At 42.0% G+C, this 16,023-nt stretch overlaps 1 protein-coding gene across 1 annotated transcript in view; it reads left to right on the top strand.

Annotated features, from left to right (window-relative positions):
• The window catches only part of NBAS (neuroblastoma amplified sequence), a 201,287-nt gene that overhangs the window by 14,802 nt on the left and 170,462 nt on the right, over positions 1–16,023 (top strand). Inside the window, exons 7-9 of the mRNA XM_014531591.1 lie at positions 4,176–4,309; positions 5,033–5,166; positions 6,122–6,220. Coding sequence (XP_014387077.1) covers positions 4,176–4,309; positions 5,033–5,166; positions 6,122–6,220 — 367 coding nt within the window. The remainder of the gene's footprint in view (positions 1–4,175; positions 4,310–5,032; positions 5,167–6,121; positions 6,221–16,023) is intronic.

Raw genomic sequence — 16,023 nt, 5'->3', positions numbered from 1 at the left:
AGCCTTCCTGTGGTTCTGGATGATGTCCGTTCTGTCTTTTAGTTGTATTTTTGAAGTGGTTGTGTGAGGCAGCAAACTCCGGCGTTAACCTATGCCGCCATCTTGGTTTCCCCTGCTTTTAATTCTTAATTAAAATTTTAAACATTATATAAAACGTTTAAAAAAATTTCTGTTTCCTTTTGTTCTAGTTTTTCATGGAAACTTCTTCTAAATTATAGAATATATTGGCTTTAAATTGTTTATAATATTCCCATATTATCCCTTTACTTGTTATCCTTTTGTCAGATCTGTACTGATGTCCCCGCTGTTGTTCTGGGTATTGGTAATTTGTGTTCTCTCCATTTTTTCTTGATCAGTCAGGCCAGGGTTTTTTCAATTTATTAATTTATTCTTCGACAAGAAAACTTTAGGTTTTGATTTCTTTGGTTTGTTTTATTTGATTTTTGCTATTATCTTTATTATGTCATTCCTTCTGTCTATTAGGTTTAATTTGCTCTTATTTTTCTAGATGAAAGAAGTTTAGATCATTGATTTTGAACCCCTCTTATATAAGTATTTTAGGCTGTTCTAATTTAAGCATCTTTTTGTTATTGATATCTAATTTAATTCTGTAGTGGTCAAACAACATATACAATATGATTTTAACCTTTTAAGTTTATTGAGTCTTGATTTATGGTCTAGCATGTGGTCTGTGTTCATGAACCAAAATTTTTAAAAAATAATTTGATTAAAAGAATTTAAAAGAATCTGATTTTTGGGTATGGTGCAGTTATTGGTTATAGTATTTTATAATTGTCAATTATATTTTTTGCATTAGAACTGTTCAAAATTTTATATCCTTTCTGATTTTCTCTCTAGTTGTTCGATCAGTTGCATAGAGAGGTGAACTGAAATAGCTAATTATAATTGTGTATTTCTTTATTTTACCTTTAGTTCTGTCAGTGTTTATATACTTAGGAGTTCTAATTTTCATATTATATATGAATTATTTCATATTCATAATAATATATACATATTATTCTGTCCTCTTGTTGAAATGGGCTCCTTTGCCATGAAGAACTGTCCCTTTTTATGATTAGTAATACTCTTGTCCCAGAATCTGTTTTGTTTAATGATAACATGGTCACTCCAGCTTTGTTCTGATTAGTATTTGCATAACATATCTTTTTCTCGCATTTTACACTTAATCTGTATATTTGTATTTAATGTAAATCTCTATAGTAAGCATATAATGGAATTTGCTGTTCCCCCCCCCCCCAGTCTGAAAATTTTTGTCCTTTAATTGGAATGTTTAGAACATTTATACTTAAATGTAGTTACTGGTGTGGTTAGGTTTAATTCTACCTTCTTGCTATTCGTTTTTCTCTGTTTCCTTTTAGCATTTGCTCTAGGTTTAAAATGTGTAGTTTATTAAAAATTATTTTATTGTATAATATATATCCATTCACTCCTGGCTCTTTTGTACTCTTTCAAATTTTTTTACATATGTTAAACCCCCACAATATATTGTTATTTTTGTCAATAACTTTAAAAAAATGTTTCTATTGATTTTAGAGAGGAAGGGTATGGGAAAGAGAGATAGAAACATCAGTGATGAGAGAGAATCATTGATCAGCTGCCTCCTGCATGCCCCCTACTGGGATTGAGCCCGAAACCCTGGCATGTTCCCTGACTGGGAATTGAACCCTGACCTCCTGCATAGGTCAATGTTCAACCACTGAGCCACATCGACCGGGCTGTCATGTATAATTAAAATTTTTTTAAAAAGTTAAAGAATGTATGTGAGAGATTGTTTATTGAACCCTTCATTTTGCAAAAGGAAACTGCTCCCCAAGGTCACACCAAGCCCTTTCATGGCTGTCCTGAGAGTAGAACCCAGAGTTCCTTAGTTTTCAATCCTTGGCAATGCCCATTTCGAGTTTGGGCACATGGGCACTGGATTGACGCGCTCCTTTAGCACCCGAGCACCGATTATGGACCAGAGGGCACAAGGTCAAGTTACTCCCTAAATGGGCACAGGGCCCGACACTTTGGAATTTATAGTTTAATGAATAGGAAGATGATAAAAGTAGACAAACAAAGGTATTATTATTTGGGATAAGAATGGTGAAGGAAATGGAATCGTTGGAACTGAGGACAGTGATGGGCTTTGAGGCTACGTGGGAGGGGGACAGAGAAAGCCTGCTGAGGACGTGATATTCAGTGGAGCCTGGAAAGATGCTGGGAGCCGGGAAGGCTTCAGCGGGAGTGTCCAGGCAGAGGGAGACTGACCTAAGCTCTGAGGTGGCAAGAGCTGGACCACATGGCAGGTGGAAGGGCTGTGGCGGGGCAGGATGTGAGCAGGTATGCCAGCTTCACCAGGCACCTGGCAGGTGTCAAATGAAGCTAACATTTTAAAAAATATATACTTTTATTGATCTCAGAGAGGAAGGGAGAGGGAGAGAGAGAGAGATAGAAACATCAGTGATGAGAGAAAATCATTGACCGGCTGCCTCCTGCACACCCCACACTGGGTATTGAGTCCGCAACTGAGGCATGTGCCCTGACTAGGAATCTAACTGTGACCACCTGGGTCATAGGTCGCCACTCATCCACTGAGCCACGCCGGCCAGGCAGATGAGGCTAATTTGACCCCAGCCTTTGGAATACTTTTCAGACAACTCCATGGACACTTGAAACTCTCCCAGACCACACAGCCAGCTGGGAACATCCAGTGATAAAATCTTTATTTTCCCGTTGTTATGTAAAAGCTTACCTTGTAATGAAAACATATCTTTATCCGGGTCAAACACATGCTGAGTTTCCCAGAGCCCCTGGTTATAGCCAGGAGTAAAAGCAAGTCCCCTTCAGACGGAACTTATTTCCGAACAGATACAGAATGTGGTGTGTAAATCTGTTTACCCAGGAAAATGAAATAGGAGGCAAAGCCTGTTGTCACAGGGAAAGCAGTCATAGTAGGGAAGTGGGGCTGTGTTTGTGCAGCACAGGAATATTTTCAGGGCATTAAATTGTCGTCGTGTTTATGAAGAATCTGTGTGTGTGCGCATCTTGTATTCTTGTGCTGTTTATCATTTTGTTCCCATGTTGACTTCCAAGTTTGATTTTTTTTAAAGCTATCTGAAGACAGAGAACTCATTTCTTTACCCATTTTATTACCGTTAAAAAGATTGCTTTTCCAGAGTGTATGCAATATCTTTGTAGGCTCTGAGAAAACCCACCAGACCCTCCTGTGTTCTGCTCTGGATTCATGTCACCTTGATTCTCCTGATCATCTGGAATTTTAAAAAACGTATTTTTATTGATTTCAGAGAGAAAGGGAGAGGGAATGAGAGGTAGAAACATTAATGATGAGAGAGATCATTGATTGGCTGCCTCCTGCACGCTCCACACTGGGGATCGAGCCTACAACCTGGGCATGTGCCCTGATCGGGAATTGAACTGTGACCTCCTGGTTCATAGGTCGATGCTCAACCACTGAGCCACACCGGCTGGGCTGGAATTCTTATTGGTAAAGGGAAGGCACTGCTCCTCCTGTCTCTTCAGTTCTGAGATTCTAGCAGGGGGAACTGAAGCAAAAACCAAAAACCCGAAACCATCGGGAACCTCAAATACAGGTGTTGGGTTATTAAGGTGCTGATTATCAATATTTTATAATTGTGTGATTAAGAACAAGTCTCAGTTCACGTGCTTAATATATATTTTATATGTGTGTATACATATTTCTGATACTCTCAGCATAATCATGCTATTTATTTCCTTGGCATCTATATTTGATATACTAGTATTAAAACCTCTTGGTTGAAATGTTTAATTTTTGCGTTTAGAGGAATTGCAGTCATTGGATTGGAATTATTTTCTGCCCATTCTCTATGCTTTTAATCTCTTAATTCCAAAGTATTGGAGGTGTATTATTCCTGAGCCTCTACCAGGCCAGGCATTCAGAGTGCTGGTGTCCGTGGGCTTTGCTTCTCAACATGTGGGCAGAGCTGGCCATGGTTCAGGTTTGCACTCCTACTTGAAGTGGGTTCAGGGAACTGTTCCCATCTGTGGAACCGAAGCAGGAGAGATCCTTAGGAGGTGATGTAATATGATTGAATACTTAATTTTAGTTGCAGTAACTGTGTTAGCGTTCTTTATAATATATTGGCAAAAGCACTCTTTCCTCTTTGTTCCAGTTCCAAAAGACCCGAAGCCCCAGTGGCGGCGTGTGGCCTGGAGCTACGACTGCACGCTGCTGGCCTACGCCGAGAGCACCGGCACCGTGCGGGTGTTCGACCTCATGGGGAGTGAGCTCTTCGTGATTGCCCCGGTGCGTACATGCCTTCAACCGGTAACATAGCTTTTCAATGTCTTTTTCGTGTAAGCACTCGAGTGAGTGAATGTGAAGAGAGGGGAAGAAGGAATATAAATCTGAATAGTAAATGATGAACTTAAGATGTGCAGAATCTAGATAGATATGCATACATGAAATAGTTTATTCTTTGTATTTCGTAACGCAGTATCCAGATGCAGTCCACCGTTACTAACTCGTGGTAGTAAGTACTGAATAGAGATACCAAAGGATGTTATAAGCTTCCAGTGAGGGGAGAAGTTGGCAGTAAGTGAGTACTTTTAAATGTCCTTTCCTTTAAAGGGAAATGGAAAGTAATTGGAGACTTTTTTTTAGCTTTGGTTACTGCTGGAAGTAGAAATCCACATTTGAAGGCTTCTATCTGAATTCTGTATCTCAGAATCCTTTGAGGCTGAATGGTGGCATTGCTGTGTGTGTGTGTGTGTGTTTGGCTATGGATGTCCAATGAATATAAGTTCACTTATCTAGGTGAACATCTCATCCAAAGAGGCAGCTGTGGTCCCAGCTGTGGTTGGGAGGCTGGTCTAGACTTGAGTGTCTACTTGTAGGCACTCTGACTGGCAGATCAATTCTGGGGCTCTCTGATGTAGAGTCACCTGGTAAGGCCAATGTCTCGGACATCTTCACTCACAGATGTTAACTCCTATCTTTTTAATAACTTAACTTCTCCCTCTTCTGCAGGCATCGAGTCTAGCAGGTGATTTGAGCTATGCCGTTGCTGGGTTGATCTTTCTGGAATATAAAGCAAGTGCACAGTGGTCTGCAGAACTCTTAGTCATCAATTACCGAGGAGAACTTAGAAGTTACCTTGTAAGGTGAAAGTAAAATACTTTGTTTGGGAAGACCTATTTGACAAAATAATGTTTATTTCTCTGGCTTAGTGTCAGCTTTTGTTGTTTCTTTTTTTTTCTTTCAGCATTTTATTATGAAAGTTGCAAATATAATAGGAAGTTTGAAAGAATTGTATAATGAAAACTCATATACCTCAACTTACATTCTACTAGCATTTCTACTGTACTTGCTGTGTCACATTCCTATCCAGCCATTCATCAATCTTAGTTTTTAATGAGTTTCAGAATCACTACTTAAATACATTTGTGCCTGTCATTAATTAAACTTCAATATTTGCTTATAGTTTTTTTCTTTTGAGATAAAATTTGCATATAACAAAATGCACAGATCTTAAGTGTACCAGCCAGTGAGGTATGGCAAATGCATGCACTTGTGTAGTTCAAACTCCTGTTGAGATGCAGAACATTGCTGTCATTCCGGAGCGTCCCTCATGCCCCTTTCCAGTAAATCCTTATCCACACGCACTCCCGGAGCAACTTCTGTTTAGATGTTGTAAAGGCGGGGCGGGGTGGGGAGAGGGATGGTCACCAGCATTCCGTCCACAGCGCTCATGACTTGCTTATCCATTCTTCTGTTGTTGGACTTCTGAGTTTCCAGTTTTGGACATTGCAAATAAAACTATGGCCATTCTTGTCCAAGTCTTTATGGATACACATGTTCATTTCCATTGGTTCACTATCTGAGTGGAATTGCTGAGTTATAGGGTAGATGTAGTTTATCTTTATAAGAAACCACCAGACCTTTGTCTAAAGTTTTTATATCATTCACATTCCCACTATAATGTATGCGCGTTCTGGTTGTTTTGCATCCTCGGCAGTATTTGTGCTATCTGCCTTTTAGGTTTAATTATAGTGAGTATTGAGTGGCATCTCACTGTGGTTTAATGGCATGTATTTCTTTTCTACCTCCTTCCATTAGTGTTGGAACAAATCAGAGCTATCAGGAGAGTCACTGTTTCAGTTTCAGTGGCCATTATCCCCGTGGAGTCAACACAGCGGTCTACCATCCTGGTCACAGGTACGCAAGCACTTGTTCTCACATTGGGTGGAGTAGCAGGTGGACGTGGAAGTTGTGGCACAGTTTTAGAGAGAAATTGTCCGTTCTGATTCTTCTTTTTTTTAAATTCTCATCTGACGATATGCTGAGAGAGAGAGAGAGAGAGAGAGAGAGAGAAAGAGAAACATCAGTGTGAGAGAAACATGGATTGGTTGTCTTTTGTACATGCTCCGACGGGATGGAATCTGCAACCCGGGCATGTGCCCTGACCAGGAATCAAACTGCCACCTCCTGGTGCATGGGACAAGGCTCAACCAACTGAGCCATCCCAGTGAGGCGGTTTTCTCTATTTAAATGTGTGTATATGTTATATATGTGTTTGTGTGTGTGCATGTATTATATGGGAACGCAAGGTAGAAAGAAGCAAGGGTCTTAACGGTGCAGATAAAGTGATGTGGGATCTGGATGGAGGAGAGCTTCCCTCTGTGTAGGATCAGGGAAGTGTGCAGGTGGCACTTGCTTTGGAGAATGGGTATGGTATGGGCATGAGGGGCATCCCAGACAAAGTGACAGTGTGAGCAGTGACAAGGGGAAGGCAGCTACAGTGCATTTTTTTTTATTGCTTAAAGTATTACAAAGAGTATTACCTATGTCTCCTTTTTCCCCCCCCCGCTTGACAATCCCCCAGCCTTCCTTACCCCCCAGTGTCTTATGTCCATTGGTACAGTGCATTTTTTGAAACTGCAGGAGGTGTAGCCTGGCTGACACGGCAGGGTGTGTGGGAGGGGAGGACGGGATGGGCGTGATGGGAGATTGCGAGTTGGAAAGAGCTTGAGGTCAGGTGATTGGAAGCACTACGGGGCTGCCTGCTCTCTAGGGGAGGTAAGTGTTTGAGACGAGGACATGTGATCAGGCGTGCTTTCAGGAAGGTTGATTCAGTTGGGAGACACTAGAGCCTGGGTGACTCAGGTGATAATGGACTAGTTCAGGCCACAGGCAGCAGGGCCTCTTCATTTTCTTACACAGAATTGCTCTTCTGTGTTTTGCCACATTTGGGGCACTGTTTATGTATATATCACATTTTATTATTATTTTTATTCTGAAGAATAGATCCTATATCTCGCATTAGAACGCCAGGTACTTGAAGGCAAAGAATGCATCATGTACATCTTTGTCAGTCACAGCATCTAGTGTAAGCTCTGTTAATTGATACCTCTCCCTCTCGGGCTTCCTGGACTGTAACTCTAATTTCCCAAGTGCAGAAGAAAATGGTTTCTCTGTTTTGATTTTTCTCTTCCCTCTTTCTTCTCTCTATTTGATATTCTGGTCCATCCCCCGCTTTCCTCTGTTTTATTTTTCTTGTCCCTTTTCCAAGAAGTATATTTTATGTCTTAATCCTTTGCTGTTTTTTCTTGTTTATTTCACACTGACTACATTGTTTGGATATTTTACAAAGGTCAATATTTGTTATGTTTTTTCCTAGCAGTATTTCAGGGGGTTAAGTGGGGTTTACTTGGGACTATAGGTTTGAAATGATCATAAAATAGTTATTACATGATACCAGTTTGTTGTAAGTCAGATTACATTCATTATTCTGAATTCTTTCACTTTTTGGCCCAGGATCTAAACAAACTGTAGGTATATTTTTAGGGGGAGAATGGTCTTTACATATAAAGTTTGGAAACTTAATTATTTTATCAAACCAGAGAAGGGTGAGTCTCTTCTTGGTTCTGCAATCATATACAGTACAATTCTTGATAGCAGTCAGCGTGGGATGGATGACTGCATTAAGGTTTCTGGATGGAAATTGTTCTAAAGTAAGGAGTGTGTGTAAATGCCCTGTTGTGCATGACCAAAATCTTGCTAGGTTGTTCATGTTTTCCATTAGGCGTTCTTTTTAAAAGAGAGAAGTGGAAATGTTCCTCACATTTTTATTTATTTTTGGTTGCTCTAGTAATATGAGTCTGTGATATTCATCACCCACAAGGATTTTATAAATGTGAGATAAATCGGCCCGAGTGGAGTTAGGATAAATTGGTGATGTACAGAATCGGGGTTTTATGAAATGCATTGTTTTGCCTGATGCTGTGAGCCCTGCTGCAGAAGAGAAATCAAGGTGGTGAATGGGTGATATAAAACAGAGATTAATAGAGGCTTTGGGATAAGCTCTGTGGATTTGTTGGTTTTGATTCTTCTTTTTCACGTTTCTTAACTCACAGCCTGATGACCTTATCTCATCCTCCCCAGACTGTCTCCTGTTCCAGTCCTGTTCCCCCTCCTACAAGCACCCCAACTCGTTCCCTCTTCTCTTTTGGGTGCTTGGTGTTCTCTTTATTGATTTTGGCTCACATTGTTCCCTGGTTCCTTCTTAGAGAGGCAGCTTTAAACTTTCAGTACAGGTGGGCGCAGTGCTTGGAGCTGGAGATCCAGATGTAATGCCTGCTCTCTGAGTGTCATGTAGTCACAGATGAGGGCACGCCCTTGACGTGAGTTCATTCAAATACAAGACTCTATCTGTGTATGTATTTTTAAATGACATTGCTTTCAACAGCTTACCGCTTTTAAAGAAGCTTGTATTCCTAATTTCATTGTACATTTCTACAAGCAAAAGCTGACTTACTCATTTTTGAATCTCAGCCGTTCTTTGGGAGCTACACAGAGATAATTAGTGTTTGAAGGTAACATCTAATCTAGACTCTAGTTTACATCACAGCAAAGAGAAAAGATAGAAAACACATCTTCTCTCTTGGGCCCTTTTTGGAGCAACCCATGCTCAGAATCCTTGGTGACTCACATAATTGATTTTAAGTGTGTAATCCAGTGATTTTCAGCAAGTGTATAGATTTGTGCAACTGCTACTACAGTCAGGTTCAGAATATTTCATTACCCCTAGAGATCTCTCCTGCCTTTGAATTTTATGGAATTCAAATTGCATCTCAGTAAAACTAATAGATAAAGGAATGAATAAGGGGAAAAAAGACCCTTTAAACAGGCTTTTATTTGAACACTTTTATCTTTGTTAAGAAAAATACTTGGGTTTATGGTAAGAGAGGCACTTATGTTTCCTGCCGTCCGTGGGTGGAACCCTCGCTGAGTGATGTATGTCATGGTTATGCAAAGGGCGAGTCCGAGCACTTGGATGATTTAAGTTTTTTATCTCTCTCAATCAACCATGTTTTAGGCCAAGTACAGCTTCTTCAGAAAGAACTTGAGACGATGTTTACAGGGAATAAGAAGCGATGGTTTCAGATTGCCTTATAGTAGATTGCAATCAGATGACAAGCTACAATGGCCGAGAGTAGTTAGGGAATGGCATTCTCCCAGCATGCAGTAGGGAGAATGCTGTCCCTGGGCACGGCTGGAGTAGGGCATAGTCTATAGAAAGCTGTTCTTTAAGGGAGACTGAGAAATACCTTTAAGTAAGGGCATGCTGAAGTGTTGAAGGGCCATGCTCTGGGTATATTGGTTTGTTCATCTTACCTGGCTTTCCGATTTCCCCTAAACAAAACGTTAAGCATTTTAACTCATGAGTCTCTTACACTCATGGGATAAAGGGAGTATTCCAAATAAAGAGCTCGTACTTAGTGGGGGATCAAAAGTGTTTGGTGTGTGAATGAGCTCTCCATTGACGTGATGCTAATTTCACTGGCCCAAAACGCAAGGGAAACAGTCTTCATGTAGAATGGGAAGGGGTGCCGTAGAGCACACAGAGGGGCCACAGCACTCTTATCTAGGGAAATATAGGCTCGTTCCACAAATGGTTAAATTTGATCTTGTGGCGAAGATAGTGTTGAGTCCCCTACCTGAAAGCTTCACCCAAGGGCAAGGGCAAATTCTGCTGCCCTCCGATGGGGTGGACCTTCCATTTAGACCTGTGAGATACTTTTACAAGGTAGTCAGTGGACTTCCACAGCCATTACATCACTGTAAAGTGGCCTGTCTTTCTCTCTGGTTCCTAAGTCATATGTATTCTGGGAGAATCAAGGCACTGATTTGTGGAAAGATACACTATATTGACAGCTAGAGGAGAAGATAGCTGTAAAATGCATATTAAATTTTTCATAAACCCTAACTAGATAAGATTAATAATTTTCTGAGGGATTGCAGGGGAATGAGCACTGTGGTCATGGTCATTGCGATTATCTCCCACTGCAGGGAGAGAGTGCACTTGGCCTTCGGTAATGCAGGGTCTGTTGGCATTTGCGAGATTAATGTGCAGCCCTGTGCCTGAGAAGTATGAATGTCAGTAATCCAGTTGACCTTATATTAAGGGGTTTTTCATTTCGCTTCTCAATTTCTCATTCCTCTAGCATGAGAAAATTCTTCTTTTCATATTTCAGGTTGGTTTTTTGAAGCGAAGTGAAGCTGTTGTCTGTAGGGAAAGCTGCATTGTCTTGGTAGAGGTGAAAGCCCTTAGATGTGAATTAAGCGGCTTCTGAGCTTTACAGACTAATTTTTTGGTGGTGGTGGTGGTGGTGGTGGGGGCTTTATAGGCATTTGTTTCTGGGGAGGCAGGGAAGTGAGTCTTGGCCACACCGTATGGTCTGTTTTTGCCCAGAATGTTAAGGATGGGTAGACATGTGTGGCTCAAAGTATCTTGGTTCTTAACAGCCTCCAGCTGCCTGCTTTTTTAAAGTAGAAGACAATGCCTTATTAATTTGAACATTTTTGGCTTAGTATTGAAAAACATTAAGTTTTTTTGGAAATCAGCTTTCACCCATCCATCACTCCTACATTCAGAGATTCTTTGATAGGATGGGCTAATTCTCATTATGTTACCATTGCAATTAAATGGGCCTTTTAAGATCTTTATAAATTTTTGAACCTGTTCAGTTGGTAAGTCAATCAGTCAACCAATCTCTCCACCCCCTCTTTCTTTCAGAGTGTTTTGGTGGTAGTTTAACTTGATCTGACTTGGGTCAGATTGACTTTCTTCTTAAACTTGGTGTGATGCTAGCTGGGTGGGTCCCTCTTGGGAGTAGAGAGTGGAAAGAAGGCTGTTGCGTCTGTTTTATGGGAATGAGGAATGATGCATACCTTGGCTCCTCTCTCCAAGACTTGATCAGGTTGTTGTGGGATGGGATCCCAGCATCTGATTTGATAAAAGCCTCTGTAGGGCATTCCGATCCCTTGCTCCCCCTTTGAGAATCCTTGGCTAAGGCTTTGGGAGATTAAAGAAAATGAACAGGAGGTAGCTTTTCCTTTGAGGTTGCCCTAGTGAGGAATAGGAGTACATTTTACTGTAGGTGTTGCCTGCCTTCCATGGGTTATGGCTGCCTAGAACGCTGGATTGAGAGGTGCCATGGAGCCGCGTCTAGCCCATCAGGAGCTGCCCGTGTATGACACAGGTGTGCAGTAGCAGAGCTGGGCTGGGTGTTTTTCTCCTCTTCCCTAGCTCATGAGGGGTGTGTGTGTGTGTGTGTGTGTGTACACTTACGCTCCCCCCTCTGAGTGTTCATTGCTGGTATATAGGAATACAATTGATTTATGTGTATTGATCCTGCATCCTACAACCTTGCTGATCCTGATTATTAATTCTAGTGGATATTAGTGGAATCCTTTGGCCATATTTTTCTCTTACCTACTCTATGAATTCTTTATAGGCAGCTTTAACCAAACATTCAACCACTTAAGTGCATATGTGATATCTCCCAAATCTGTGTCCCGTAAGTCCTGGGCCCCAGAGCGATTGGCCCAGCCCCACAGAACTTGTCTTGAATAGCCAGCTCACAAGTGCCTCATACTCATTACATTCTAACTGAATTGATCATATTTTACCTCCAGCCCTACATTTGCTCCTGTATGCCCAAATCTTGATATATAGCATTTCACCAGGCCAAAACCTGAGATTCACTTTCGATAACTGTCTTAACTCATTTTTATGGATCTTTAAGGCTTGTTGATTATTCTTCTCTCATATATCTCAGATTTTTCTCCTCTACATTTCTACTACCATCTTATAGTTCAGAAACTCATTACTTCTCATGCAATTTATTATCAAGTGTGTTCCCTGCTTTCTGTCTGATCCTCCTCTAATTTGTTTTCTGTTGTGTTTCCGGCAAGGAATATAGGTCTTACAACACAAGCCTGAGCTTAAAAATTCACCTCTAATTTCCTTTAGCCCTGGGGAGAGAGTGACAGCTCCTGGGTTTAGTTTTAAAGGCCGACTGTAGTTTGGTCTTTTGACTTCTCTAGGCTCCTGTCACTGCCCTTCATGTTTCTTTGCTCCAGACCAACGGCCAGCACACTTTTTCTATAAACGGCCAGTCGGGCTCTGTTGTAACTACTCAGCTCTTCCCTGGCAGTGTGAAAGCGGCCGTAGAAACACGAATGAATGCGTGTGAGTGTGTTCCAATGCCGCTTTATTTACAGAAGTAGGTGGTGGTTTGGATTTGGTCCAGAGGCTGTGGTTGCTGACTCCTGCTCTAGATAACTTCAGACATGTGTGAATTCTTGCATTTGATAAAGCCTTTGTTTGATAAAGCCTTCATGCTGCTGCTTACTTGTTTTGTCCTCTGCCTATAAAGCCCTTCTTGCTCTTTTTCTCATCTCTCTGCAGTAGAATGTCTAATCTATGCCAGCCAACCATCTTTCTGAATATGGGTCCGATTCTGCTGGAAAGGTATAAAACGCGGAGTGTTGATTTGTATAGATTTCCTATACCTCTTATTCTAAATTCCAAATTACATGTGAAGGCATTTATAACCAGGTACCACTCAATTTTAAATACACGTAATGCCTAATTATGAAATTGCCAGGAAAATGAAGTTTTGCTTCGGAACTAAGCCGTCTCTATTTCTCCATTAATGCTTTCTCCATCTGAGAAAAATTCTCAGGTTTTGTCTTCACAACTAACGATTCAGTATAAGCAGTTTTCCTTGGAGATCCTCACGCATGTGTCCACTTGATAGTGGGATGCTTCGTATTTTTATTCATGGTGAACCGTGTCCTGCGGAGCTCAGCTCATGGATTCCAGCGTAATGGGAAGTGTGCGTTCTCAGGGTGGTGCCTGCCCGGCGGCGTGCGTCACCGGGAGAGGCTGTTGGAGATGCAGATTCCTGGGCTCCGCCCGAGGCCCACTGAGTCAGACCTCTGAGGGGTGGCCCGGTGGTCTGCGCTTTCACAAGCCTCCAGGAGATTCCAGGCGTGCTGATGTTTGAGAGCCACTGATGGGAACCGTCGTGGTTATGCGTGTTTCCTTCTTATAAGCTCTTTATCTAATACATAAAGGTAATCAGAATTTAAAGTATTGAATGAGTAACATTTTTATAGTAAAGAATATTTAAGTTATACTAAAATGAATTAAAATGGGAACCATTCCAATTATTCCAAGAGAGGAATGGCTTCTAGCTTCAGAGTGGAGGGTAATGATTTTTGAGCCCTTACTTTGGGCGTAAGCATAGTCTTAAACACTTCTCAATTTTGACACATGTCATTTTTTTTTTATTTCCTTTTTCTTTTTTTCCTTCCTTGCTGATTGTATGCCACAGGCACATTGGTCATTGGACAGAGTGTATCAAAGTGTCTCTGCTAGTATTTCAGATTTCTCTCCTTGGATTGAAGGAGTGTCAAGCCACTAGATGGCAGACTCTTCCAACAATTATTAGATTGAAGAACCTCAATAAGCCATTTATAATCCTTGGCAATAACTGTAGCGCCCCGTTTAGATCATCGTTGTTATGTATGTGTGATACTTAGGGGCCTGCTGTCTGCCCACCTCCCACTCCTCAGATGGCCTTGTCCACCCCATTATTACTGCCTGTTCTCTCTGCTTCCGCCTGCACTCCTGCTCACTTAGCCCACTCCCCCCTGTGCATTTTTGCTGCATCAGTCACAGTTCATTTTTGTTGTCTGGCACCTATGCTCCTGCTTTGAGTTTGAGACTCTTAGAATGTCAGAGCTGGAAACGAGATCATCCATCATGGGCCCAGCCCCTTCATTTCTCAGGTGGGAGAGCTGAAGCCAGAGAGGGTAAGCCACGGACAAGGACTGTGTCTTAGTTATCTTCGTGTCCCTGTAGTTCTCTGCAGAGTGTGCAGGTAGGGTTTCTGGAGTGAAACAATGCTGGGAAATGCTGTAAAGGACACACACACAGTCTCTGCCCAGGTGGCTCACCATTTGGTCATGGAGGCATGATTTAAAGCAGCGGTCACCAACTGGGGGTCTGCAGACCACTGGTGGTCCAGGAGGTCTGAAAGGTTGGCAACCGCTGGTTTAAAGAACTGTTGCTGTATAGAGGGTGGAAGGTGGTACGTGCCTAGGAAGGGAGCAAGGTGAATCATTTTGTATTGTCAAGAACCCCTTTGGATGTCTGTCCTGCTGGCCTCGTACAGGCAAGAAGCACTTACTGCATGTCTTACCTTTCTCTGAGCACCCCATTTTCACACTGGTGTCTGTGCTCTTGTACATCAGGTTCTCTCGGCTGAGAATGCTCTTATCTGCCCGGGAAATTGTTTAAAGGGCAGACTTTTCTCTGGCCTCTTCTCCATGTAGTTCATCCATCCTTTAGGCTGTGTTTGCACCCAGCTCAGAGGTCGTGATGAGGTCCTGAGCAGTGGTGGTCTGCCTGGACCCGCCCTCTCCCCGGGCCTGTGCTCATTTTCCTTCCCGGATAGGAAAACACGCCCAAGGCTGTCTGAGGAAAGGAACGGGGGACAGGACCCGTCGATGAAGGCTGTCAGTCCCCCCTTTAGATCCACATATGCACACATGCATCCTTGTAGCTGGAGCATCAGCGTCCCCAGGTTGCCATACCATCTTATGGGGACAATACATGATTGGTCCATCATTCTGCCTCTTTCCCCACTTACTCTTTTGTTTGCCATGAATGGTGGAGGGGTTGTTTGGAAGCAGGTATTGAATCACTTTTGTTCATTCTGATCTTTTCGTATTGTAGCCAATTTGATCTTTGCATGGCCATGATATTTGTGAGAATTTTATAGAGAGGAAGTGTTTCTTAGTATCAAGACCAGGCGACAATAGCTCTGAAACCTTAGCTCTGTATGTCCTTCAGTAGTCAGGCAACTTAAAGTTCCATATGTCTGTTTTTTAATCTGAAAATTGGATATGACATCTGTCCCCTCCACAACATAGTAGTGCTGATTAAACAACAATGCTCAATCTCCTGAGAAAATAATCACACTGTTGGTGTAAGTATATATGTTGCACATTCATCAGACAAAAATTATTTTAGTTACCAGGATCTGCTGTATCGTGGCCTTTTGGGTTTTGTTGAGTTCTCAGAAACTTTTTATTATAATTACTAGAGGCCTGGTGCATGAAATTTGTGCACGGCGGCGGGGGATGGGGGGCCCCTCAGCCCAGCCTGCACCCTCTTCAATGTGGGACCCCTTGGGGGATGTCTGACTGCCGGTTTAGTCGGACATCCCTGTTGCAATCCGGGACCGCTGGCTCCTAACCGCTTGCCTGCCTACCGGTTCGATTGCCAACTAACCGCTCCCCTGCCAGCCTGATTGCCCCTAACCACCTCTGCCTCAGCCCCCACCACCATGGCTTTGTCTGGAAGGAAGTCGCACGGTCGGAAGATGTCCGGTCTCCCGGTCTAATTAGCATATTATCCTTTTATTAGTATAGATGTTACTGACTTTTAATGATATATTTTATGCATGACGTGTTTTCTGTTTAGAAAAAAACAGATTACATTTGGAAATGTAGATATTCAAAATTACCTGTTTTGTTTCTATCTAGTCAGAGGAGTTTTTCCTGACAAGTTGACTTTCAAAAAAATATTTCTTTATGGAAAATTGGAAGCGTGTTCATAGAGAGTAGGATGCCGACTCCCTTGTGTCTGCCATTCAGTGTAA

Source organism: Myotis brandtii, unplaced genomic scaffold, assembly GCF_000412655.1.
Source record: "Myotis brandtii unplaced genomic scaffold, ASM41265v1 scaffold813, whole genome shotgun sequence".
Taxonomy (NCBI): domain Eukaryota; kingdom Metazoa; phylum Chordata; class Mammalia; order Chiroptera; family Vespertilionidae; genus Myotis; species Myotis brandtii.
This window is presented reverse-complemented; position numbering and strand designations above follow the sequence as displayed.